Genomic DNA, 20189 nt, shown 5'->3' with positions numbered 1-20189 from the left:
TTCTACTTCCTATTTCTTTTTTTTTTAATTATTTTTATTAACATAAACTTTATTATTAGCTCCAGGGGTACAGGTCTGTGAATCATCGGTCTTACACATTTCACAGCACTCACCATAGCACATACCCGCCCAATGTCCTTAACCCAACCACACTCTCCCTACTAACCCCCGCCCCAACCCTCAATCTCTTTTGTGAGATTAAGAGTCTCTTACGGTTGTCTCCCTCCCAATCTCATCTTGTTTCATTTTTTCCCTCCCTACTCCCCACAACACCCCCCCTCACCCTGCCTCTCAAATTCCTCATATCAGCAAGATCATGTGATAATTTCTATTTACTAGTTTTTGTAATTACTGTTTTTAATTGTACTTCAGAAGCCACGCCCTGCTATTCAGACCACACCCCACTTGCATATATGTTTTTAAGTATTGAGGTCTTTTAGACTAAAAATTTATATTTTGAATTATTAATCTTATTCAGATTTGGAGGCACCCATCTCTCCCCTATACCCCCTAGATGGTTAGTTCCTTATTTTTGTTGACAGTTATCTTCCTTGGTTTATAAAGACCTCAGAAAACAAATGAATAAAGAAATGAAGTGGTTTTATTCTCATTTATATCCAGTTGTTTTGAAGAGATTCAAACTCAACAGGTATAAAAACTAAATTTTATTACCTATTTCCCCCCAACTTAAATGTCATCCAGTCCACAAAGCAGTCCAACCAAGAAATTCCGGGTCATCCCTTTTCTTCAGTCGCCCCTTTAATTAAGGGGAGTTTGTGAAAGTAGCGCCTTCCCATCCGGCTTGGCCAGTGTGCTGGGCTTTCTGCATTTCATCCGTCTAAACCTCTGTGGTGGCCTTTCTCTCTGCCTTTGTTTTTATTTAAAAAGAAGTGGAGGAAACATCCTCATGCAGTGCTTTTTTAAATGAAGTGACTTGTCAAGTCGTAGACTGTGGCAGTAATCTGAAAGGCAGTAAATTCAGCGACCCTCACTTGCACTGACAGCCTGTCACGCGCTTGAAACATAAATAGCAGTGGAGACAAATCGCTGCTTTTTTCCTATTAAGCTTTGGCCCACTAGCCTCGTAGCGGTCCAGGAGCGCGTGGGCCGGGCCTGCGAGAGCCACCACTGCTTTCCAGAGCAGGCGCGCCTCGCCCCTGCTCTCCCTGCTCCGCCTCCACGCCGCCGGGGCTCCCAACACGCAGCTGGGCCCCTCACTCCCGCTGCAATCCATCTGCTTCGCAGAAAGGCCAAAAACCCCGGGGCCAGGATTGAGGGGTGCTGGTACACACAGGGCTGCCACCCAAGCCGACTGTTGATGGGGGTAATTCCTAGTTCCTACGCTTTGGGCTGAAAGCAAGAAGCGAATTGCCAGACTCCTCAGGGTTATTTGTGTGGGCCCCAGAGCTGCCCGCCCTGTGTTAAATGGGAACATTCTAAGAACATCAATTCAGTTCATGCTTAAACCATTTCCTTTTCTGACCTACCCCCACTCCTTACACCACTTTTCTCTTCATTACTTATTTATTGACTTTAAGCAAGCACAATTCTCGAAATTGGATCCAACAGCTCATTCAGCAGCGAGGCTAGCCGAAGTGAGGCGAGGATTTGGGGGTGAGCCCAAATGAGGTCACTGCAGCGTGGGGGCCTAGAAGGAAAGGGCAGAGGGCCAGATGGGGTTATTGCCTGCCTTGTTTTAATTACCTTTCAAAGGCTTCTGTGGCAGCCACAAAAACTACGCCTAGCCACCTCTCTGCAGTGCAATTGTCCTGCTGAGTTTAACGCATTCACTTACAAAAGGCCAGTTTATTTATGTGACTCCTGAAAACAGCAACCACTGTTCCTCATCTCTCTGGATAGCGCATCCTCAGCCATGGCAGACGTGCTAATGACAGGTCACGTGACACCCGGCTGGCTCTGATGGCCGTGGTGAGAGATCTTGGTTGTTGCTGCCTCTGACCACCAATTCTAATCTCTACATCACCCCCTTGGGATGAAATCATACAGAAAACAGATACCTGCTGGAATTTATATTTTTATTTCATTCCAAGGGACTAATGTTGTTTTGTTTTGTTTCTTTCCAGTTTTACCTCCTTGCCTCTCCTTCCCCAGACCCTTAGGAAAATATAAATGAAGAGAGTGAGTCCCAGTTTTTTATGACATCATGCTATGTCATACAAATGTGCAGTCTCTCCTACAGCGGTCTGAATTCCCACTGATGTATAGAGTACGCATTTAATCTATGTGTAGCCCCAGTCTCTTAGGAACTCTGTGTTTCTGGGTGCCTGAAAAATGTATTCTCCAGGATGTTCCAAGAAAACCTGGTACCAACCATGTGAAGAATGGAACTCATTATCTCCACTCAAGATTAAGCTCTCCTTCCTAATTTCCCCCAGTGGTGCCAATTGCATTCAAACCCAGGAAATCCTTAGCATTCAACATATACGCCACATTAGAATACAGTTCATACTGAAGAAAATTCAAATGGGCTACAGGAGGCCCCGGACAAATGAAAGTCCAAGGGTGGCACACATTCCCTTCCTCTGCGCTCACAGACATTGTCACTCTTTCCCACTGAGCCCAGACTCTTCCTCGGATTGCTTCTCAGTATCATCCCCCCGGCAGCCACTGCCAATTACTCAGGATTGATGATGACTATCTGACGTCCTTGGGGAACCATCCCCACTTTGAACAGCAGTTCACAGGTCAGCTTAGCACAATACAATGTAGGATTTAGCACCAAGTAGCTGGTACTGAGTGAAAGTGATATTGATATAAAAAAGACTTCATTTAAAAAAAAAAAAGTATTTATTTATTTATTTATTTATTTATTTATTCAGAGAGAGAGCTGGACCAGGGGGAGGGGAAGAGGGAGAAGGAGAAAAAGAAACCGATGTGGGACTCGATGTCATTACCCTGAGATAGTGACCTGAGCCAAATCAAAAGTCAGATGCTTAACTCACCCAGGTGCCCCAAAGGACTTTAGACGAATAGAATGTCCATGGGATTCCGTGCTTCTACACTGAAATGAAATGTAAGAAAGAAGAAATGAAATCTGTCATTCCTCCAGAAATGAAAGAAAGAAGGAGTGAGAGGTAGAGAAGTAAGGAAAGAGGGAGGAAGGAAGAAAGAGGGAAGGAGAGAGAGAAAAAGGAAGGAAGGAAGGAAAAAAGGCAGGGAGGGAAGGAGAAGAAAAGGAAGGAGGAAGGAAGGAAAAAAGAATTCTAAAAAATGCCATTTGACTCAGTATCTTGTGGATTCTGGAAGGCTCCATTGTACCTTGAGATGTGGAGATACCAAACACCGTAAATCCAGAGTCTTCACACCACCTTGCACATCATGCTGCTCATTTCTCCTACGTGGAAAACTCTGTTTCAAGCAGGCTCACCAGATTGCCACACCCTTTCACAATTTGCCAGCTCTGATCTTCTGCACTTGTGTTTTTCAACTTCCTGAACACTCACTCCTCCCAGTAAGTCTTTCCTAATATGGAAGTCCCTTCCGTACTGTTCCCGTAGCTCCTTTGCGGCCTGTTGGCATATGTGTGCACCCGTGGCTTCGGTGGGGCCCCTGTATGTAAGCAGGTGGTGCTAAACTTCTAAATTATTAGGGTTTTTATTCTCATATATTGATTCATTAGATTCTTTCAGTAAGGAAGCTAAGTGGACAAACCTTATAAAAACTGAAGGCTGTCTTTTTTTTATTTATTTATTTGACAGACAGATCACAAGTAGGCAGAGAAGCAGGCAGAGAGAGCGGGGGAAGCAGGCTCCCCTCTGAGCAGAGAGCCCGATGCGGGGCTCGATCCCAGGACCCTGAGATCATGACCTGAGCCGAAGGCAGAGGCTTAACCCACTGAGCCACCCAGGCGCCCCTGAAGACTGTCTTACTTTCTTCATCTAGAACTGAGCTGTATGGCTTTGGAAATTCCTTGTTACCCATTCTCAAACTCCCATTTTATACTCAGTAGACAGAAACAGAGCGGATTCTGAGAGCTGAGAGACCAGCTAACGACAGCATCTCACGGCTCTGTAATGATAAAAGCAGACATGACTCATTGGGAACATGAGCCCCAGAAGCCCACAGACTGGTTCAAACCTCAGCTCTCTTTAATAACATTGTATATTGGGGCAAGTTATTTAGAGCCTTCTCTAAACCTGGATCCCCTTGTTTCCTCATCGGTAAGCACTGGAACATAGTATTGTGAATTAAATGAGATAATATCTGAGCCACCTAGCCCTGTGCCTCGTACATGTTTATTAAGTGCTAGCTCTATCGACAGTCACTCTGCAATATTTCTGGAGCACCCCAGCATCCAACGTTGTGCTGCATACCCTGCTGGGGAGGGGTACAATGATGAGCAAAACCAGATGTGGACCCTACAATGTTAGATTTCCTATTATCAATACAATTCCCCTCATCAAAAAAAAAGGAACATAGGGAATCCTGATTTCAAGCCTAGCATTTAGAAGGGCAGAACAGTTTCTAAAAACTGACACCAAATAGGAGGTAATGGTTAAGTAGGAGTACAATTACAGAATGTCATGCCCCAGGAATAAAAAGGATGTGTAGATGGTGGCTTCCGGTTGGATGCTGAGCTCAAACTGTCAACTAGCTGATTTTTTGTATGTGAAAGCAAAAAATGCAATCCATAATGAATTGGGTCTCTCTGGATGCCAAGAAAAAATAATGCCAGGGCGTTCTTCTTCATTTGGCTCATGCTCATTCATAGAGCCAAAGCCAGTTGTGAATCTTTCCTGGCATTGTGCTTGCCTCTGGTTTCTGGGTACTAACTACACCCTTTGGGGCTGCCGAAGGCATGGGGCCAATCTGCATAATCCACACCCTGCTGTGTCTTCCTATTCAAATGGGGAACATTTCTACAGCAGGGTAACCAACCCCTTCCCTTCCATGTAGCTCAAATATCTCAATAGTCAAATGCCTCGTTCTCTAGAGAGCTCTCTCTTTCATTGCCATCCTCGAACTCTTCCTTAAAATCATCCCTGCCTGGGTGGCTCAGTGGGTTAAAGCCTCTGCCTTGGCTCAGGTCATGACCCCAGGGTCCTGGGATCTGCTCGGCAGGGAGCCTGCTTCCCCCTCTCTCTCTGCCTGCCTCTCTGCCTACTTGTGATCTCTGTCTGACGTGTGATCTCTGTCGGTGAAATAAATAAAATATTTTTTAAAAAATCATCTCTATTGTATCATCATTGTATGTCTTCAATGCAGTGTTCCTCCCGGTGTCCCCTTATTCTCTTATGATTGCTGCTTCTGACGAGTGTGTCTGCCCCCACCCCTGTCTTCTTTCAGTCATGGATCATTTACCAGCCCCCTCAATCCTCCCATGATGGGTGGTGAGAGGTGGGGATGAGAAGCTGTTTCAACCTTTGGTCAGAAACACTGTCAAATGCTAAAGGATCTCTCAGCTGGGATGTGAAGCTGAGAAACAAAACTTCAAAGGGTCTAGCGAGAGACATGGCTGGAAATACAAACAGAACCCCATCGCAGGCATATTTCTTTTTAGATTTCTTGTGGGTTTTTTTTCCCTCTCTTCCATTTTTTTAACATGTTTGTATAGAACGTGATGTGCAAAAAAAAAAAAAAAAATAGGAAAGGAAGCAAAGACAGGAACATGTGAGTATGTCCTTAGGAAAAAAAAAAAGACATGAAACGTATTGTAAGAACAGAAACTTGTTACAGCATTTGAAGTTAGCACAGAAAACTTCAAATGGCATCACTGATTTGCAATCCTTTTTTCTTTTATTTTTAGAGGTAGAAGTTCATAGCTTGCTTTTGCTCACCCTGTTCACTCTTCTTTCCAATCACAGGCCCACACAAACACACACATTAGAGCACACATGTACCTTACAATACAAGCTCCATTCCTTTGCTTTTCATTAATCTGTATGTGTGTTTGTGTTAAAGCTAATCTGTTCACATCCACTTGTAAATACTCAAATTTAGGAGAGTAAAGAGAAGGCCAATCCCATTTCTTTCTGTGAAAGAATGATCTGCAGAGATGTTGTACTAAGACTCTTCTCAGAAGAGGGAGGAAAAATGATTTCTCCCTTTCCTAGCGTGTTTGAATCTTTGAAATTCAAAGATTCATTTATGACTTTTTGAAAGTCATAAAATGCTCAAATCTTAACAGTTTTTCTAAATGCCATTTCCTGTACCTCAAATAAAGATAAAGAAAGATGTCATGATGACTATTAGGATAGTAGTCTTTTTTTTTTTTTTTTTTTTTAAATCTCAAATAGGGCACTGTTGTCCTCTCTGGGGAATTTTCAAGAATACGCCTGTTCTGTTTAGTAAGCAAATATTTGGGTGTTAGTGAATTTGCATGCTTTTTCCTAAAAGTTCAAGTGAATGGTTAAATGTGAATAAATTGTTATTTGTCTGTATGCACATGTGTATGTGGGAAGGGGAAGGTGGGGTCAGGAGAGAGAGAGGAAGGAGAGAAAGGGAGAAGGAGAGAGAGTGGTGCCAGGGAAATGTATTTAATTTTAAGTGGCCGCTAGCTTCCAAATGCCTGGTTGACCTTGGAAATCTGCATCAATCAACGTTTTGGATGTAAACTCCCCAAGTTTCACCAAAGCACAATATTCCGAGGCTGCTAAGACGGTGGCACCTGGCATACTTTAATTGGCGTGATTCCTGGCTGATTTGTTTCTGCATTAGGGAACACAGAAGAGAACACTTTCCTCTCGCCGTTAGCTCTAGGCCCTTCTTTCTGACTTATGAAGAAATATTAAAAGAACTAATATGTACAATTTGAGTAAACAGTGACTACGAGGGGATATGCTAATTATGTGCAAGAGTTTGAAAGGCGCACCCACTGAGGAGGACAAGAAGTTATTTAGCCCGGTAGCTGAAAATTGCCAGGAGACACAAAAGCACATTAAGCAGAGGGAGATTTAAACTAAACGCCAGATCCCAGAATAAATACAACACTCGGCGACGTGAGCAGGCTTGTGGAAATAGGTTGAGATGTTTAAAATACCAAAATACTGATATTTGCATTTCAAGTAAACATTTATGCCAGGGCAGAAAATAACAGGAACAAGAGAAGAGCCCACGTTGTAGCCAGAGGGCTGTGTTCAGCCGGAGAACTTCGCAAGAGGTCAAGTGTCACGCTCTGGCCCGAAAGCCTTCTTGAGGTTGAGAGTAGAGGGAAATGGCAGCAGGACCCTTGGGTTGAGAGCAGCTAGTCAGAGCGAACTGAAAGAAAGGAGGGGGAAAGTGCCCTGAGGGGGACAGATATGGGGGGAGGGGCGTAAAGGGAGAGGAGCAAGAGGATCTGAGCCCATTTTAGAATTCTAACTCAAGGGGCGCCTGGATGGCTCAGTGGGTTAAGCCTCTGCCTTCAGCTCAGGTCATGATCTCAGTGTCCTGGGAGGTCATGGTCTCAGCGTCCTGGGAGGTCATGGTCTCAGGGTCCTGGGATTGAGCCCCGCATGGGGCTCTCTGCTCAGCAGGGAGCCTGCTTCCCCCTCTCTCTCTGCCTGCCTCTCTGCCTACTTGTGATCTCTCTTTCTGTCAAATAAATAAATAAAATATTTAAAACCAAACAAAACAAAAAAAAGAGTTCTGACTCAAGGTGAACAACATGTACTCCGTCCTTTAAACAAAAAATTGCACTTGATCAGATAAAAGGTGTGTCATGGTGACTGTTTCCACACAGGGGCTCTGTTGGTATTGCCGCACTTTTTTTTTTTTTTTAAGATTTTATTTATTTATTTGAGAGAGAGCACAAGCAGGGAGGAGGGGTAAAGGGAGAAGCAGGCTTCACTGAGCAGGGAGCCCAATGCTGGACTCAATCCCAGGACCCCGGGATCATGACCTGAGCTGAAGGCAGATGCATAAGCTACTGAGACACAGCAAATACATCCTCAGGGCACAGCCAGAGATGCCCTGTCCAGCTTTTCAACAGCAGAGGACTCGGCACACTCTTTCTCCCCCAGTGAAAACGTGCTCTGTGAGGATCGGAAGGAGTGGATTGATACACCAGCTTCTCTTAGAGAATTACCGAGCCACCTTTCAATACTTCATTCTCTTGAGTTATATGATGTCTTGAATCTGACTCTCGTTTCTATTTGTGTCTCTTAATTTAGTTCAGCTAACTCAACAAACTAATCTGTGCCAAATCCTGTGCAACAGAAAAGCTCCCATTTCCTCTCAGATCACTGTGGCTTAATAAGAAATGCTCAAGGGAAGTAGGACAGATAATGTGTTGTGGGCAAAGTCCCTGTGGGTGTAAGAAAAATAGACCATCAAGAAGTGCCATGGGACTCTGGATGGCTCAGTCGGTTAAGCGTGGAACTCTTGATTTCAACTTAGGTCATGATCTCAGGGTCCTGGGATGGAGCCCCAAGTCAGGATCTGTGCTGGGTGTAGAGCCTGCTTAACAGTCTCTCTCTCCCTTTCCCTCTGCCCCTCCCCATGCTCCTGCTCTCTCTCAAGAATAAGAATAATAATAACAAAACAACATTTAAAAAAAGTGCCAGGAAGTATAAGAGTTTCAACTGAAGGATCCAAGAGACAAAGGAAGAATGACAAGAAAGGCCCAAAGGTGTTGTTTAATACTTTAAATTCTTATCAAGTTGTTGGATGGAAGAAGACCATCTATCTTCTCTTACCTGCATTTTGTTTGTACACTGAGACTCCCCAGTCTACTGAAACAGCTCTGAACATGTGTGCTGGGGAACAAGGCAGCTGTCAGAGAGGAGGAGAGCTGTCAAGGGAGAAGCAAAATGATCTTCCCGCCTTATGGATGGGGCACGTAAGAGAAACTCCCCTTTGTCTTCAGTGGTATTGGGGGAGATTTTTCCTGGACATGTGGAATTGAAAATTCGTCCCATGACGCTCTGTTTTATTATCAGCTTACCAGAAAAAGCGGGATTATTAATACCTATATTAGCGTGTAAGAATCCCAGGTCCAAAAACCCAATAAACGCCACTTTATTTTCTCTAGTTCATCTGAGTGTCTACCCTCATAGGTTTGCCATCTTCCCAAACTGATCGGGCCTTAATTGGTACTGCTAACAGTCATCTTCCCTCTCCTTTAGAAATTCTAAATGCAAGGTAGTGATTCACTACCCACCATTTCTAGGTATGTTATGTGAATCAAAAAGAATTCAGCGTTGTTGACCATCTCTAAGAAGACTACATTGGTTCTCTCTTTCACTGACATCTCAGGACCTACCCAGGAATGAGGTTGATGGGTGTGGGGCCCCAGCAAGGCAGAAATCCTATACCATTCAGAAATCATTCTGAACCCTTCTTCTTTTTTTTTTTTAAAGATTTAATTTTTTTATTGAGAGAGAAAGTGCACAAACAGGGGAAGGGGTGATGGAGGGGCAGAGGGGTGGTCAGCATGGAACCTGTTGTGGGCTCCATCTCACGACCCTGAGATCAAGACCTGTGCAGAAACCAAGAGTCAGGCACTTAACTCACTGAGCCACTTAACTAACTGAACCGAACTAACTAACTAGCTAACTAACAGAACCGAACTAACCAACTAATAGACACTTTAGTAACTGAACCAAACTCTTATTTTATTACAATCCACCATTATTCTCAAAATCAGTAATGTTGCCTTACTATCAATTCCTCCTCTGCTCTCCAGATATTTTTTTAAAGATTTTATTTATTTTTGCAAGAGAGAGAGGGCACATAATGGGGGGAGGCAAGAGGGAGAAGCAGGTTCCCCACTGAACAGGGAACCTGATTTGATTCAGGGCTCGATCCCAGGACCCAGGGATCATGACCTGAGCCAAAAGCAGACACTTAACCCAGTGAATCACCCAGGCGCCCATGCACTCCAGATTTTTTAATGAGTTTACACCTATTTTGGCTTGGAGTTGTCAACATTGCCATTTGTCTTCAAGGTATTTGCATTTAGCTATAAGATTCTAGCATCAATTAGTTGACACAGCTCTCAGTCCACAGCTGCAACTAGGCAGGAAAGAATTTTTTTTTTTCCTTTAAGCCCAAATTCTTCCCAGCTCATCCAATACAGTGGACTACTACACTTCCTAAGATTTCTGTTTTCTTTCCTACTACATTCTACTTCTGTGATATGTGAAGTCAGGTCTGGCCGCTTCCCTGAATGTGGAGAAGAAAACAGGTGAAAACACAGAGAGAAAAAATTAATCTTTTATAGATAATAGGCAGCTATTTCCTTAATAGACTTATTCTTAAACATTTTCAGTAGAAACGTGTGCTAGAAAATGTGCAGGACTAGAGTACCAGATAATTCTATATAACTACTGCCTTTTATTGTTGGGATCGTATAGTTTCCTCCACACTAGTGATAATGACAATTGACAGGATACTTGAAGCTTGGAACAGTCCCGACAGTTGTGTTATAGGATGTTATCAAAGAGGCCCTGTGTTCTATTGGGATCCTAGTTAACAGGCTTGGCTGACATATTTAGACAGTGAATATGTCTCTGTGCTAGCTGTCTGCTATGTTGATTTGGCCATTGGGGAATTTCCAGAAAAGGAAAACAGCTTGTGGCATTTGAGCCAAGCTATGAATTGGTACCTTTTAGTGTGGCATGACCAAGAGCAAGACTTCTTCACGGGACAGGACTGTGTCCTTTTGCACCCTTCCCAGCTGCTTTATCCTAACCCAACAACAATGGGGTTTTGTAATTTGGTGTAAAGAGGGTTCAATTTAGCTGGAGTTAAAGTCAGGAGGCCTTTCTGGCAAAGCTCTTCCCCTGCTCAGTCCCCCTTCCCCTTCCCCTTCTTTTCCCTTGGTTCCTTTTCCTCTCTTCCCGCTTCCTATTCCTTCTCTTCCTACCCCCACCCCTCTCCAAGAAGAAAGTTATTTAGTCAATTATACTCCACAGGAGGGGAATTAAACAAACCTCCCTGTCTTGAAATTCCATGACTAAATTCATTACTAAATGGTCACATCCAACTTCATGGAACTTTCCAAAAAGGACCTCCAGAGCCCTAATACCAACTGATGAAGCTAGGGATACTGAGCTCCCTACCACAGTCTGTCACAAAGCACAAAGCACAGCATCAGCAGCACCTCCTCATGCATCTGGATCCTGGCCTGAATGAAAGTCTCAGTGATGAAGTAGCTTGACACCGAGCACGGAAACCATAGCTGCAAGACGGGGTCTTGAACACGACCTTTGTAAACAGAATTCCACATAATCTGAGGGAGAAGACTGAGCCAAGCCTGTTTCCTTTCTCAAAAGGAAACCACTTTTCCTAACAACAACTTTGGTCAGAAGCGTGCTTTGCCACCTGGTGTAATTAATAGCAACAGAGCTCTGAAGTAGCCCCTCTGAACCCTTACAACTCTGTGCCCAATTCCCACATGTTCTGAGCCCTTAGCCAGTGACTAATGGGTGCAGATGCATAAACACTTCAGCTTCTTGACGCTCAGTCAGGACAAGTTTGAGTGGGACGTGTGCACTCCCCAGAGCTCCCTGATGGATTAAACCAAGTTACCCTCTGTGGGATGTGACCTGCACCCTCTCCTGGCTTCTTCCTCTTCCAGGTCCCATTTTCCCACTCCCGTCGTGGGTTTTCCCGAGAATGTTCCTTCTGTAATCACATTCACGTGACTTTTTGTCTTGGTGTCAGCTTCTGTGGGACCTGACCTCAGACAAGCGCATTGTCAAATTATTAAAAAGTCGTGGGCATTTACTGCTTCTATAAAGAAAACATAGGTGTCCTACTGCATATTTGAAACCTAAAAAACAACCAAGCAAATCTCTGTTTTTCAGGGAGAGAGTTTGAAGGAGAAGAAGAATATCTGGAGATTCTTGGCATCACCAGGGAGCAGTCAGGCAAATATGAGTGCAAAGCTGCCAATGAAGTCTCCTCGGCGGATGTCAGACAAGTGAAGGTCACCGTGAACTGTGAGTATGGCAAAAGCCAGCAGGTGCTGTGTGCCCAGGGCCCACCTCCACCACAGGCAAGCTCTAAAGATCCCATTAGCAAAGGAACATTGCACTTCAAGCAGATGCTCCTCGGGTCAGGGATGTACATTTATACATTGGACGCATCCAAGGACAGGACTTGGCCAATGAGAGAAATCAACTCTACCAACTCTAAATATAACCCATAATGCATTTAACAATACAGTCTGTCTTTCACTGGGACGACAGAATTAAGAAAACATGATCAGACAGCCCCAGCATTTCTGGCAATCACTATTTTGGTCTTTGTGGAGAACAAGGTCACGCTACTTTGGAAAAAGAAACAATTCAATTCTGCTTCAACTGGAATTTCTGTTATTGCATTGTTTATCAGAATGCAATAACACTTCCTCTGCTATTTAACTAATTGGCCTTGAGAACAAATTTAAGTCACTGTGGTCAGGTATCCAATGTCCCTGACGGCTACAAGGGATACCTGATAAATTAGTTTGGTTATCTATTTGTCCCAAAGTATGGGCATTAGAGACGAAGATTTCACTAAGATGCATAGGTAATGGGCATACTTTGAACTTCACAGATGAAAGGATCCTTAGATGTAGTTCAAAAAGACAGGGGGCGGGGGTGGATCCATATGATGTGTGTCACCCAGCAAAGGAATAAAGAGAATTCGTTTACCCTGTTCAGTTAGGAGTGACTTTTCACATCATTCAAATTCAAGTTCCCTCATCACACAATCGTGGTTAGTGACAGGGACAAAGGAACATACTTATAGTTCCTATGCATTTGGTGCACACACACAGGCATACAAACACATACCCTACACACCCATACATACATCTGCACATATAACACATGTATATGCATGAATATAGGCACACAAAGACAAATGCACAAACACATTAACCCATATTTGAAAATATAGTTTAGACCATGATGAGTTACTTTCCATTATCTTAAGCCCTCCATGAAGTCACCTCTATACCAGCGATTCTATATAAATTCACTGTCCTGGTAGATAGAATTGACTCTATTTTAGGGTTTAAGACTCTGAAGCCCAAGGAAGTAAAATTGCCTTTCCAATGTGGAAGCAAGTGTAAGAAAGTGGATTCAGATTCTGACCCATTTGATTCTAAAGCCCATGTTCTCAGAAGGAAGAAGAAGAGAAGGCATTTTCAATTCTTAGTACCTACGATGTGCAACACTGGACTAATGGAATTGCATTTAATTCTCACAGTAAACTCATGAGATAAACATCATCAGTTCGACTTTATGAATTTGGAAACTGAGGCATAGAGAGCTGAGGAAACTTGTCTAAAGTGACCTGGTCTATGCCAGGCTGCTCCATTCTCATTGCCCTGCTTTAACCTTGCAGCCTTCTGAGACAGTGAAATCTTCTTCACCCCACACCTAGAAGAATCCAGTACATAGGACTCTGCCATAGACACTTATGGCAATCATTTCCAAGAAGCAAGGGGTTCATCTGATGAGCTCTGAAGTGCTTTTATCCTGTAGCTGCCTGTGATTTTTTTTTTAGGAATAGAGTTTTGAAATGCCAGTATTATTATTCTTTTTCAGTGCTGGGTGTGTTTCAAAGACACATTAATGATCTTAGTGTTATAAAATGCTTTAGGATCTTTTTTTTCACATGAAAGGCAATTTCTGTGGGTGTTTATATAAGTTTATAATTAGGTTACTTAGGTTCTTTTATGTACACACAGCCATGCCATCCTCTTCCACCTCTTCTCTGACTTTTAGAGTTAAGATTTCATTTTCTCTTAATTGACCTTCATCTTAATTAGATTTCTGAAAGTCCAATCATGGAGCACATAGAAAATATTTATGCTTCCATTGTGTGAAACATCAAAGTGGTCTGCATCGCAGATGGTTCCCAAGATCAAAGCCAGCCGCCCGGGCCCTATTATTATTAGCGCAATTAGTCTGACATTGTTCCTTCTTGACTGTCCCCATAGTGTAACTTAGAGCAGAAGAAAATACTGATAATTTTTAAGAAAAAGCTTTTATGAAGATATAGCTTTTCCTAGTGATGAGTGAACCATGGAAGAATATAGACAGAACCTCAAGATTCTGAGAAGATGTCTAACAACAAATTACACGGAGTTTTATGAGTTTAGTTAAACATACAGAATGGATGCCCTAACCAGCAGCACCTAGCACATACCTGACCTTATAAAAATTGCTCAGTGAATGTTGACTGAGTGAGCAGGTAAAAAACTCACAGGTAAGGTCTGCCCTCTTCACATTTCTCCAAACTCAGGTCACCTTTTTTTAACCAGCACTTCATCAGCTGGGTTTGTATCACATTAGAGCAACTAGCCATGTACCTGTTGTACTGTTTGTGCAATTTGTCCTATTTAAATGTAGTTGTATTAAGTAGATAAAGTCTCCGGGATTGAATTACAGAACCAGGTCTGGCTAGCAAAACTTGTTCCTACCAAGAAATACCTAGTATTACCTGTATCACTTCATCTAAGCGTATGTACTGTGAAAGTGTCACATTATTTAAAGTGATTCCTCTTCCTTTTCAAAACTCAGGGTCTGGAATTAGTTCAGGGATCAGGATGGGTAAGATAAATAATGACTAAATCGCTTATTGTAATGAAACAGACCCTGAGTACCACTGGAAAAAAAAAAGTTCCAATGCTGGTAATTTTCTCCTACGACCATTTCATTGATTCATTTACTCAGTTGCCAACAGATATTTGTTGCTGGACACTGAGAAGTTAGAGCAGTAAGTAAAAGATGTAGACATAACAGTTTCCCCTGTTTACCTCACAAGCTGGATTCTACAGTCTCTCCTTTTTACTTCTCTTGGATAATCCTTCTCCACAGTTGGTTTATAGCATTGCATATAGCCATTTGACATGCAACATCTATTTTCTAAGTTGTGAGAGGTCCTGGAGTTTACAGAAGCTAAATTATTGACTTGAAATCTCTTCAACTAAATAAGCTTATTCCTAGCACAATAGACAGGACTTCTGGTTTCTTGTGTCTTACTTACAACACAGCTGCTTATTTCTTCCAGGTACCATCCCCAGAGACAACTGTCCTTTCCTGACAGATTGCCTCAATTTCAGTTCTCACAGTGGATTAAAAGTAGCTGCTTATGGGTTTACCTCGTCCTAGTGCCCAGTATCCTGAGGATCATATCTAGTGCATAGTCAACGTTCAATAAATTCAGACTGTTAAGTTTATTTGGATTCTCCTTACACTGAACTCTTTTCCTATTTCTGCAGAAATACTTCTCCAAAGCTGCCCCCAATTCTCAAGGCTTCCCTCCATCCCGTTAACCAGCGAAGATTCCTGCTTTCCACCTTCCCACAATGATGTCTCCAACTAGGTTCACACTACCAAGCTATAACTTCTTTCCCCCTCTACTTGTCTCCATGTGAACTCAGCTCTGCCTCCACACTGATGTCCAGAACTAATGAACTCAACACAGATGGGGGGTGGGGCATGGATGCTGGCATTTCTAAGGCTCACCCTTAAGCTTTGATAGCCATTTACGAGAGGAGGCAGAGGTTAGTTACCATAGAATTTACCATTGGGACTGGAGACATCCTTTGTTTCCAGATAATATATATATGCATTTTAACTGCATTTAACTCAGTGCTTTGATTCAAAAATCACCTAATGATGAGATTTCAGGAAAATGACTGCTCATTAGGGAACCAGACTGGCTACTTTCTCTGGATATTCATAACTACAGCTATACATTCTCCATGCCAACCTCTAGTTTATTCTTATATTTGGCATGGTGTCAGTAAAGACATGTCCTCATGCTTATGACTCCATTAGGGGACCCCCAGAGAAAATAGTATGAATCCAAAGTATTACAATCTTTTACCATAACTTTGCAACGTGAACAAGAACCATGATTTTCTGAATTCCTTCAGAGTACCAAGACTGTGCTAGAGGTTTTGTAGGAGTCACTGTAATCATGACATTGACAGTGGCTAACCAAGGAGGGAGGTGTATTGGGCCTGAACTACCCCAGCAAGGAGGTATTTACTTTATCACTGACATTATTTACTATGTTAAGTTTACTATTTCTGGGACATAGTGATTAAAAAAAAAAAAAAAAAGAGATTACTTTGAGTTCATTCTAGTATTGTTTCTAAGTTCTCTAAAGATAGTACCTTTCTTATTGCCTCTATTCTCTGTCCCTGCTCTGTTGGTGCACCACTGCACACTAACCCCAAAAGATAATCAAATCATCCCTCTTTTTGATTGAGAGGACACAAACAGAGCTCAGAGAATATAAGCATTCTTGGCCATAAAATCAAAGAACTTGTGAGTGGTAAGTAGAGTTGGGATTCTAACTCAGGTCTAACTCCACAGCCCTCTTTCCTTCCAAAACACTATGTGAATAATAGAAATACAAGTAATAAATATCAAATGATAGCAATAATAATAATAAAAGTAATCACTTCAGGGGTTAAACATGCTCTCATATACATGATTTCGTTTGATCTTTACATCAAACCTGTGAGACAGATCACAAGGGTCATTAGCACCATTTATAGGAGGGGGACCCCAGGAGATCAACATGTCACCCCTGGGTGATGACAACCTAAATGGCACAGGCAGAAACTGAGCCCAAAACTCCTGATTTCTAATGCGGGTTTATACCCCTTAAGTCACTGTATGCTGTGCCATTTTTGGTACCTTTTAATAATAGAAATAGAACATTTACCTTTTAAGCTACCAACATGTTCCCCTAACTGGTTATTTGTCCCTATTAGGAATTCATTTCTTTTTAAAGGAGCTCATTGAAATGGAAGCCCAGAGAGGTACAGAGCATAGGTTTCAAAACATGGGTTCAGATCTAGACTCCATCAAATGCTGGCTATGTGAACTTGGACAAGTTAGTAACCCTGTGTAGGTCTGTCTTCTCATTCATAAACTAGGGTTAATAAGCCTTATGTCCAAAAGCTATTATTTGGATGAAAAGAATACCGAAAGCCTAGTAGAGTGCTGACACATGGTAAATGCCCACAAGTTGAGACCTTTATTAAGAATTTTGTTCTTTTATATTATTATTCCAAAAATTAGGATGATTGAAAGAATGATGTTTGGTTTGCTAGGCCACTGTTGCTGTTATCCTATTCATTCCAATTGAAAAACTCTTGTTGTTGGTGATTTAAGAGGAAGAAAGTCCTTATTAATATTTTCAGAACCCAGCATTTTGAAGTAATAAAGACTGGAAGAGTCTTTTGAAAATTGTAGGCTATTCCAAAGTCACATAAAGAATAACAATGAACTCTGCAGAATTTTTATTAAGCCACATTTTTATTATAACAATATTTTGAGCAGGGACATCTATTATTTTAACTATACTAGGCATGGTGCAATGTGATTTGTAATAATTTTTCTTAGCCTCACCTATACAAAATTCATTACAAATGAATTTTGAAATGTTCATTCCAATAAGCCATGAGTGAATAGAACTGCACCATTGTGTCATCTGAGGAATATTAGAAACAATGACTTCTTTGTATATTTATCATTATCTGTGAATTTACCTTGGTAGGAGACACATCCTAGATTTTCAAGGAGAGAAGCAGGTGTTGGCCTTTGTAATTGACCAGTGTCATCCTATCCTCAAATTAATACACCTAAAAGTGCTCAAAACCCTGATTCGCTGTCACCTCTGAGGAGCTAACAAGTAACTTACTACATAGGTATTCAGGTTTACACTAATGGAGAAATAAGTAAAGGAGATGTATGAGAGGCCCAATTGCTCCCATTATTAGAGATCAAGATGATTAGCAGTGGTACTTAGTGTTGGGGGACTTATCTCTCCAATCATGGCAGCCTTGAAATGGGGCAGGAAGGAGAGAGAGCCTACTCACCTGAGAGCAGGACGGAGAGAGCCCCGAATAAGAGTTTAGTGTGGAGAAGCAGAGGAGAACCTCTGTTTTCTGCCAGAAGTTTGGTCCCAAAAGGAAGCAAGGAAAGAGATGGGCCAAAGAAATCTCATTTATTCTTTCCAGACTTTTCAGTCAAAATCATTCCTTCCTTGTGAGTCTCAGAACAAGGAGGTATACTAAATAAGCTCCCACCACATACAAGGAAACATCCAGAGTGAGGAAGAACTCTCCCATAAGATGGATTCCTCATCCCATGGTGGAGGGGCTGGGGGCCATGTACCATGGCATTATTCTGTTGAGTTGCCACAGACATGAGTGTCAGAGGTGGAAGTGATGGAAAGTATGGAGTCAGACCCAGGTTAGGGCTGGTTTAGCAAAAAGGTAGTCATCATTAAGGGTATGTCACTCATAACCATGTGGCTCCAGAAACTCACAAACACTGGTTAAAACTCCTTTTACACACTGAGAAATTAAACAAATCAATAGAATCAAAAGCAAGATTATCTCTTTGGCCAGCATGCTACAAATTGTGGAATCATTGGCAGCTTCAGAGCTTACTACAGTGAAGAGGTAAGGATGGGAAACTAGTATTTGTTCATGGTCATCTATTTCTCTGCTTACAGATCTTTTTGAAGTGGATGGCATCATTAAATCCCCAACCCAGAAACTTTTTTTGGTGTTACCTTTGACATTGCTCCTTCTTTCCCTCATCCCTCATATCTATTGTTGTCAATTCTGAGGCTTCCTATCTTTCAATTTCAATTCTGTCCTTTCCCTTCCATCCCCTTTATCACAAACCTAGTGCAGGCTATCTTGGGTTCCTTCAGTACTCTCCAAGTGGACCTCCCTGCCTCTGGTTCCAGCATCCTCATTTGAGGAAGGTGAGGCAAAGTGATTCTGGGCAAAGCACGATCTTCTGTAATGAGGAAGGACAGTGAGGTATAGAGCCTGGATTTGAGCTCATGTCTATCAAATATTAAATTCAAGCTCTTAACCTCTGTTCAGTGCCCCATCTCTATACAGATATCTCCCCCACCAGCACCACTACCACCAATTATTCCATGATCTTTTGAACTAATGTGTTCTAATGATCCGTACAGCAAATCACCAAATGAAAGAATTTTAAGTGGAACCTTGGAGATCATTTAAAGCTAACTCTTTCTTTCAAAAGAAGAGAAAGAAAAAGTTCAAACTGGTGTAGACACTTGGGCAGGCCATAGTTCTGTTTAAGAGAAGAGGCAAAATCTGACCTTGGGTTTCCTGTTTCTGACTGTTAATCCTGACTCCTAACTCATGGAACAGATAAATAAGCTGTAATTTTAAAAGTTAATAATTTAAGGGTTAAATGAGTTATGGGTATGAACATACACTTGGGTCATAATGATACCAACTGCCCATTTGTGAAGGATGGGCAGTTTGGACTAGAATTGTTTTTTGGATTTTTTTTTGTTGTTTTTGTTTTTAAAGCTGGAAGGGTTAGTAGAGGTCATTAAAGTGTGGTTCCCTCACTTTATAGGTAATAAAACCAAGGCTCAGTAAGATAAACTGTGTGATGGGAGGTCCATGCAACCAAACTGAAATTAAATTCCAGGGCTCCTAGCTTCCAATCCAGGGTTCTTTCCCCTCATCTGGCTACTTTTTTGTGTCTTTACAAAAATGAGTAGATGGGTCTAAAATAAAACAGCCATTTCCACCACCCACTTTGGCACATCTGTCTACATATGGCTAGTGATGCTTATCCAAATGTGCTTTAACTCCTCCTCTCTCTGGCAGTAATTTCAAGATGTCCAAACTGATATGAAAATGAAATGGAAGAGAAAACTGCAGACTAACCTCATGGTTTTGTGCGTCCTTTTAAACTAAGATCAGAGGGCGCCTGGGTGGCTCAGTGGGTTAAGTCTCTGCCTTCGGCTCAGGTCATAATCCCAGGGGCCTGGGATCGAATCCTGCATCGGGCTCTCTGCTCAGTAGGGAGCCTGCTTCTCCTCATCTCTCTCTGTCTGCCTCTCTGCCTACTTATGATCTCCGTCTGTCAAATAAATAAATAAAATCTTTTAAAAAAATAAACTAAGATCCCTTCTATAGGCAGGGAACTTGGAAAACAGTTTTGTATATGAAAACAAAAATCAAAACTGAGTGAGCCAGACCAGATGCTGAAGAGCAGAGATTTAAATGAATTTTGTGTACTAGAGTTTATTTTGCTAATTTCCCTAAATAATCTTTCTCCTCTACAAAATCTAAATAGACTGTTTGGGTCTATTTTTGACTTGTGCAAAGAGCCAACTTGCCATTTCCTGCCAAATGACCTTTGGACGGAAAAGTCCTTTTCTCCTTGAAGGTCCATAACCTGTACAAATACAGCATCATCAAGGCAAGAGCTTGGGTCTACCAC

General features: G+C 42.1%; 1 protein-coding gene across 3 annotated transcripts in view; it reads left to right on the top strand.

Moving 5' to 3' along the window:
• The window catches only part of LSAMP (limbic system associated membrane protein), a 650629-nt gene that overhangs the window by 593919 nt on the left and 36521 nt on the right, over window positions 1–20189 (top strand). For all 3 annotated transcript variants that reach the window (XM_032852273.1, XM_032852274.1, XM_032852275.1), the window contains exon 4: window positions 11751–11885. In XM_032852273.1, the coding sequence (XP_032708164.1) occupies window positions 11751–11885 (135 nt within the window). The remainder of the gene's footprint in view (window positions 1–11750; window positions 11886–20189) is intronic.

The sequence above is a fragment of the Lontra canadensis genome, unplaced genomic scaffold (genome assembly GCF_010015895.1).
Source record: "Lontra canadensis isolate GAN:19392208 unplaced genomic scaffold, GSC_riverotter_1.0 scaffold6, whole genome shotgun sequence".
NCBI lineage: Eukaryota > Metazoa > Chordata > Mammalia > Carnivora > Mustelidae > Lontra > Lontra canadensis.
This window is presented reverse-complemented; position numbering and strand designations above follow the sequence as displayed.